The 7,450-nt window shown below is 36.5% G+C and overlaps 1 protein-coding gene and 1 long non-coding RNA gene across 2 annotated transcripts; both read right to left on the bottom strand.

Annotated features, from left to right (window-relative positions):
• LOC149708712 (uncharacterized) lies at nt 1-451 on the bottom strand. Its single transcript, XR_016379974.1, has 2 exons — nt 237-451; nt 1-173 (listed from the first exon to the last, which is right to left on the bottom strand). It is a non-coding gene; the product is annotated as an uncharacterized LOC149708712 (long non-coding RNA).
• A 238-nt stretch (nt 452-689) lies between these two features.
• On the bottom strand, nt 690-1,826 carry LOC149708713 (uncharacterized). The gene is made up of 5 exons (XM_089863853.1): nt 1,752-1,826; nt 1,563-1,685; nt 1,381-1,501; nt 938-1,124; nt 690-823 (listed from the first exon to the last, which is right to left on the bottom strand). The coding sequence occupies exons 1-5, from the start codon at nt 1,775-1,777 to the stop codon at nt 690-692; spliced, it is 591 nt and encodes a 196-aa protein (XP_089719979.1). The 5' UTR covers nt 1,778-1,826.
• Nucleotides 1,827-7,450: the final 5,624 nt, after the last annotated feature.

Here is a 7,450-nt window from a genome sequence, read left to right on the forward strand (position 1 = left end):
TTCAAGAACAAAATAAGAAAAAGAATTTAATCAAAATGTTTCTATCATGTTACATTATATGCAGAACGTTTCAAAAATATTCTCTGAAGTTTTCCAATTGGTCCATCGAATAGAACATAGCAAGCAAATGCGAATCCGTAGGACATTACAACCATGCCGAAAAACAACCAAGTCTAATAGATATTAAAAAAAAAATAAGTATTTCTTTTCTGTAAATGTACGTAATAACAATTCACCATCAACATAAAACTGCCATCGATGACACCATGGAAATTAGACCAAAAAGCTATGACCAACATGAAGTGGCCTAGGTATGCCAGATATGTCAATCTACTCAAAGGAAGTAGCATTTTCCACGATAGGATAGCATTGACTAAACCTGTAATTATAATAAAAAGCATGTATTTATTGGAATCCTAAAGGTGTAGAACCAAGGGATTAATATGTTGATAATTTATCTATTAGCCCAGTTCTAACTCAACCGGGTCATTGAACCATGTGCATAATACCACGTAATATTTATGTCTCAACTACTTTATTCATATTAGCTCCTTTCCCACTAGCAGGTCACGAGCTACCTCTTAAAATACTTTTTTTTGCACATTTTCCCTCTGCAATCCAATAAATGTTCCTACGCCCCCTATTAAGCAACACTGTTACGTCGTTCTTCAAAACATCACACGTTTTAGCTACGAACTATCTGTTGGATCATAACGACAATAAGTTTGACAATGTAATATGTCAATGAAGGTGTTTCCGAGTAAAATTTGATTTCCGGAAACCGAACTCGTTTTTTTGAAAATTATCTTTCGTAGAAGTGACCCTAGTGAGGCAGAACCAAGTATAAACACCACATAACATGGTAACTAGAATTCTTTAGGGCCATGGAATTTCATACACATTGTTGATTGATATACTAGTTCTAAACCCAACTTACCTCCTTTACCAGTTGCACACATAAAGCTTAACAAGCCTAAACTAAGTGCCCAAGTTGTTCTGTGAATGGAGCAATATAACAAGCTTGGTGACATTGTAATAGGTGTACCATTACTCCACCAATAGACTCCAAAAAGCGAAGAAACACCAAAAATTGAAGCTATACTCCAGATGAATACTATCTTCCACTGTAAGGATAAAACATAATGGATTTTGTTTATATCATGCATTTCATGCCTTGCATATAAAATAAAACATTTAGTTCTTAAAGCAACAATTAAATTATAATAATTTCAAATTCATCATGACCTTATTTTTTTCGTCAAGGTCATGATTTAAATTTTTACATCATCTGAGTAAAATGTTGCAAAGTTGCGACGGATTTTGTGTTTATTATTTGTTTTGTGCAACTTGATATGTTAAGGAATAAAAAGTAAATCTTACATTGGATATTAGTAGATCATTCTTGAATTTTATAATAATGTGTCCAGTTAGCAGTCCAACGGCGAAACCACTCAAATGCGTTGATGGATAGAAATTATAGAAGATATTATCGATGTAAGTACTATAATTTCAAAAATAAAGTGGAATGAATTGAAATAGCTATCATTTTTGAATTAACGTACGTGCTATCGAAGGCGGTAACTGATGTAAATGGTTCAACATCGTATTTGTAAGTTAGTCCAGCCGTAGTTAAAATGCTAAGAAATATAAGGAAAATAGCAAAGGCGACTGCAGCATCCGGTTTTCTTAAACGAAATATGCATGAAATATTAATGTATGGCAACATGAAAATGCGACTTGGCTATTCTTACTTGAAATATATGTATAAGAATATCATGGCAACAACGAAGAATTGAACGTCACAAGCGATATACCAGTAGTGAACCATAGGCTACAATAAAAATATAATAGTAGTATGTACAGTACTACGGCGTTATACTCCTGATATTTTTTCCAATAATGTAAGTCTTACATACCCCCCCCCCCCCACTATTCTTAATCATTCTTGGGTTTGTTAGAATATTAAGGAAAAAATAATGATTTCCTTCTCAGGTGTTGTTCACAATTTACGTAAAACAAAAAAGGTAATTTTTCGACAACATCGTCCCTTGTAACAAAAGTATCAATCAAAAAGATCTAATATACTTAACAAACACTTCTGACTTCTGGAATACTATCACTTTGAGTCTGCGAACCTGTTTCTCTAAAGCCAAGAAGCGAACCTGTTTCTCTAAAGCCAAGAGGGAATTTACTATAAGTAACGAGACTTTACGCTTCAACTGTTACGCCGGTGTTAGTGGACAAGTAAGCCCCACCCTTTTCATGTCCGTCATTGCTCTGCGTTTTCCGTGGGGATAGGTCATACAGACGCGAATGACGTATTCCGACTAGAGAAAAAAACCTTGAGAAAAGTAAACAGAAAATGGAGGCTGCCAGTGGTGTTGAAACGGTTCGCGAATGGTTTTTATTTGCCATCAACAAGTTAGTTAAAGGTTTTGAACTTAACTTGATGGATTTTGAATATGTTTCTCTACCTGAAAATCGTTCGTTCTATAATTGTTTCTAAATCGAATCAAGTGTACTATACTTATGTTTTCGTGAGTTCCAAAATCCAAACCAAGTCTTAACGAAAAGGTAAAAGAGACATATGGTAGAAAACGTAGAGTAAGGTAAAATATTGAGTCCCGCCTCCGTTTTCACCCTCTCTCCTCCCATTAAGGGGTAATTCCGACTATCACGCGAGCACCGGACGCTTTTTTAGGCGGGCTTCTTTATATAGTAAATTCCTTCTTGCTAAAGCTTGGGAAAATATTCCAAAAAATACTGGTAATCATTTTTGGTTTTTGGCTAAGTAATCAGAAATGCCTATCATAAAAAAATTGGACAATCTTAGGTTGATGTGTCTCAGTAGACGAAAACGTACTACAGGATTGAAAAGTTTAAGAAAAAAACAGCTCGGTTTGTTCTACGTTAGAGAACAAAAATGAAACTGTTGAAATGATTAAGTAACAAGTTGGGAAAACCAAAATATTACCTCTCCGAGTCAAGAGGTCTACTACTACAAACTTATTTACCCAGATATGGAGTTATTTCACTTTTTTGAAGTAAAAATTTACGAAATATTGAAGTAGTATTCCAAACATAGCAAACAGTAAAGTAGACGACATTTTACATCCAATAAGGATAAATCTTGGACACATGGAAATCAGTCAATGGGGAAAAGAACAGGAAATGAAGTCTACGCTTCAGCTGTTTACCCTATATTCTGGTAGCTACATTCACAACTGGTTTTCAGTGTAAACACAATCGTCTCGTCTCACCTCAACAATATTCTTAGTTTGCCAACACGAATGTTAACGTTAAATAACACCAAAGCTAAATTATACCCAGACGCACTAATAGTCATAGCGCACCGTAAAGAGAATAAAAAGTCTGTAGCTACTCGTTTACCACTAGCCCTTTTACTAATCTAATTGCCACCATGATCTTTTCTTCTATTATAAAATCTTTACCTGATTATTTAAGAGTGTATTTAACTTTCGGCTCACTCTGAACCGTTAATGTCTCTTCATTTCAGACACGAAAATCAAAGCCAAAAGTTTACTTCACTTCAGGCCTCAATAATTTACACTTTGTTTCACTAAGCCTATTGCGGATAATACTTGTTTTACCCGCCGGAGTCTAGGTCTTAGGTTTCTTCATGAAGTCACTAAACCAAGGATTATTCTATATACAGATGTCGTATAGCTTAAGTAATATATAAACAGCCATTTCAAATAACAATATTAAAAAAAATCTTTGGAATATCAAAATGAAACAGAGCTTTAAAGCTACAAAACTACTAAATGCATCATAATTACGAAAAATACTTCCACATATTCACTTTATATTATGTAAAAAGGGAATATTAAGGTTCTGTATGATTTCTTAACACATCAACACAAGGCTAACTGCTAACGCGACGCACTAGTGTAACAACGGACGGACACACACAGACAAAAAAATAAGCTGCTTTTTAACTCTTTCCGTATTAATTTTGAGATGAGAAACAAGATTATCTTAAATATTAAAATAAATATAATTAATATTAAATATTTTCTTCGTCAGTTGTTTGCCTTATTGAACGTTACATCGTTTTGATATAGAACAATTAAACATTCTAGAGAGACTTGACTAATATTGGCGTTTGAAATGAAGCATACGCCGGTTGCTTCGACTTACTCAAATAGGTAGTATATAAGGGATTCGAATCGCGGCTGTAGATAAGAACATCGCAATTGCGTGAACCTTGGAGGAAGACCCCTCCATTGGAAGGCTAGACGTTTCTCGTAACCCTAGCCGATCGCCGCGTATGTCTTAACCTTAAGGATGTTGGTGGTGTTAGAAGCCAGGTGTACAGACTGGTGTCCATGTGGGATGGACAAAAACAAAGACCAGAAGATGGTTGTGTTAGAAACCAGGTGTACAGACTGGTGTCCATGTGGGATGGACAAAAACAAAGACCAGAAGATAGTGGTGTTAGAAGCCAGGTGTACAGACTGGTGTCCATGTGGAATGGGCGAAAGACTAGAAGATGGTGGTGTTTAGAAGCTAGAAAGTTCAGACTGGTGTCCATGTGGGGTGGACAAATGAACAGTTGTTAGACAGACAATGGAGTTATAGCCTGTAAGTGGAATACAATTTCCGGGACTGTAAATGCGGTCTGGAAATTGAATACACGTTTGCTCCGATCTGCAAACTGCGAACGCGGTCACGTGGGTATAACAACGGACAGACAGACAGACAGACAGACACGTCGAATTTAGAACCTCTCCGTGACATACGTCACTCGGAGAGGTAAAAATGTCAAAAAACAATGTTCTAAAATCGTTAACTGATCCCACAGAAACAGATGCCATATGATAAAAGTACGAACAAATAAAATCATATAGCTTAAAAGTAGGAATAGGAATTTGAGACCTAATAGCGCAAAACCTTCGAAAATAACAGACGGAAACATACTACCGCGATAAAAGTGTTCTACATGCAATTCTACTTTATCTGCATGCCACATTTCATCCAAATACGTTCAACCGTTTAAGCGGGATTTAGAAACAACATCCAAACTCACAAACTTTCACATTTGTCAAGATAACTAAGAGGGAAAGACACGGGGTAAAACATCACCACCGATCTCGATTATCGGCACCTGCGCTCTAGGAGCATTGGGTTCAGAGTGTGCGTGGAGACGGCTATGAGTCAAACCCCTTGTAGGTCTCGACACTGAGGGTATCCTATCCCTTTTTATACATCGAAGAGGCTTATTAGTAGGAAGTAAGAATAGGATAGGACCGGAAGTTTATGTTAGATCCCTGTCACGAAAAGTACACAAGACCTTGTGCAAAGGGCCTAATATATTGTGCAATGTTGTCGCTAAGCCTAGTTTGAAAATTTAAGCTCAAGACATTCCGTTTCCCCTATTTGCCTTAACCAAAGGTTTCCCACTGAGTGTTTAAAAACATTACCATTTTGTTCAACGCTATAAGATTATTGGTGAAAGTTAAAATCCTCCACCAGTTGTTTTTTATACCAGCTACGTAAATTGGAAAGAACTCGTTCCAGTACGGCCCTCTACTCAATAGAGGAACAATTAGATGGATTCCTAACACAATCATGGCCGAAGGCAAAAGTCTACGAAAATATATTAATTATTCACATTAGGAAAGGATTTTGGAAATTTTGCAGAATAATTTAAATTAATCATAATAAATCTATTGCCTCGCTTAACTTAATTACCTTGCTATTCTCATAGAAATTAGCAAAAGTGGATTAAACTGCTTCGTTCCATGTGTTTGAAAGTGTTTCAAAGACAGAGTTGCTATAAGAAGTCCGCTATACATTTTGAAAAAAATACAAGGATGTCTCAATTAACACTGATGAAGAAATATTTTCGCGATATGCGTCCCTTCTTAGAGTCAAACTAAATAGACCATTTCGATGGTAAAAAAAGAAAATAGGCAACCTCTAGGGTCTTGAATTACTATGAGGTAGTAACATCGCTGACACATTCTCATGACAAAAAATGTCTATAGTGCAGGTGCCAAAAATCGAAATGAAATGCAGTTTTACCCCCTGCCTTTCTAAATTGCTCTTTCACGCCATCGAAATGGTCGGTACTTTTATCCAGTCAGTCCCTAAATCATACCCCCATTTAAATATTTTTCAAACGTCGAAAGCAATTGCTTTTCGAAGCAATAAAATTAAAGTTGGAGTCATAGTCTTACTTACCTGACAAAGAAAAATGTATCAACCGATAGAAATCCATTTATAATTATTTGGAAGAAAAATGTTCTTACTGCCTCTTCGCATATAGCAAAGTCGCCTAAACGTTTCCAAAATCAACGTTGAAATCAGTTTATAATATAAACAACTTAAGAACAATAGCCCCTATGCCACAGCCAATGCACACTTCCCTACACTAAATATTAGAGTTAAGCTCAACAAGTTTTAATGCGCGGTCAAAGTCCTTTAACAAGTGCGGATAGAACATGCAAATTCATTGTTCGAGGGTCTGTTCACTGGCTTTTCACCCATTGCCACGGTCCGGTTCGAATTCGGGACCCTCTTGCCACGGAGCGAAGGCATATCCGTTACACCACCCCACCTTATAAGGAAAATCTTTCTTCGTGGCAATGGTAGTGTCATCAGAGCTGTGCTATGAATTAGCTAATTAAAATTCTAATTAATTAGCATAATCACAAGTAGAAAAATCTTACACAAAGTTCCTATGTAAGATTTTTTGCCGTAGCCTCTGTGTCTTAAAGTTTTGACGTTAAGCTTTTTAAAGTTTCCAACGGAGCTCGCGTGAATGGAGAGATAAAATTTCTAAAATCTCGGCCACGACCGAGAACGAGCTTTTGAAGCAGCGCTCCACAGCGGTGGAGAGTGAAGTAAAACAGGCGGGGCTAATTTTTTTTATCTGAGTAAGTTCAAGCATGGAGGGTTCATCCACGGTGTTTACGTTTTTTATGGCAACGGCGTATCGTGCGGAGTGCTAAGGGGGGTGGAATTTTTTTAGTGAGAGCCAGCTTTCCGCGGCTGATGTTAGTTGGCGCCGAGAAAAAATGTTAGGAGAGAAAAACTTTGGGTGTTCAACCACCATTTACTCTACAGTAGATACATTCGGTCTAGCCTTGGGATATCAAGTTTTAGGAACACTCGAGATGAGACGTTCGTTAGAGAGAACCTGACACACAATACCCTCATTCCTAAGCTGGAAAGCTAGGTCCTTGGTGTTAGATTATTCACCTTGTGGCATCATTTACTAATTGAAACTGGTAATTGATTTTTAATTACCTTAGTGCTAATTGATAAGTAATTCTATTTAATTAGGGTGCATCTAATTAAAATTTAATTAGATTTAGGATTATAGCCGATTCGATTTTGTATTAATCTTTTACGCCAATTTGTAGTAAAAACTAAAAATAGAGGAATTTATTCATGATTCATCTATTTGGATATGAAAGAGGCC

Source organism: Phalangium opilio, unplaced genomic scaffold (assembly GCF_054372755.1).
Source record: "Phalangium opilio isolate 3A_F unplaced genomic scaffold, DU_Popi_V2 ptg000013l_1, whole genome shotgun sequence".
NCBI classification, from domain to species: domain Eukaryota; kingdom Metazoa; phylum Arthropoda; class Arachnida; order Opiliones; family Phalangiidae; genus Phalangium; species Phalangium opilio.

What these genes read in the sequence shown, in the direction of transcription:
- LOC149708713 (XM_089863853.1), bottom strand. Translation starts at nt 1,777, where the DNA reads ATGATATTCTTATACATATATTTCAA. An exon ending in TTCTTATACATATATTTCAA is followed by an intron (nt 1,686 to 1,751) that starts GTAAGAATAGCC and finishes ATTTCGTTTAAG; the next exon opens with AAAACCGGATGCTGCAGTCG. An exon ending in GTGTGCAACTGGTAAAGGAG is followed by an intron (nt 824 to 937) that starts GTAAGTTGGGTT and finishes CTGCCTCACTAG; the next exon opens with GGTCACTTCTACGAAAGATA.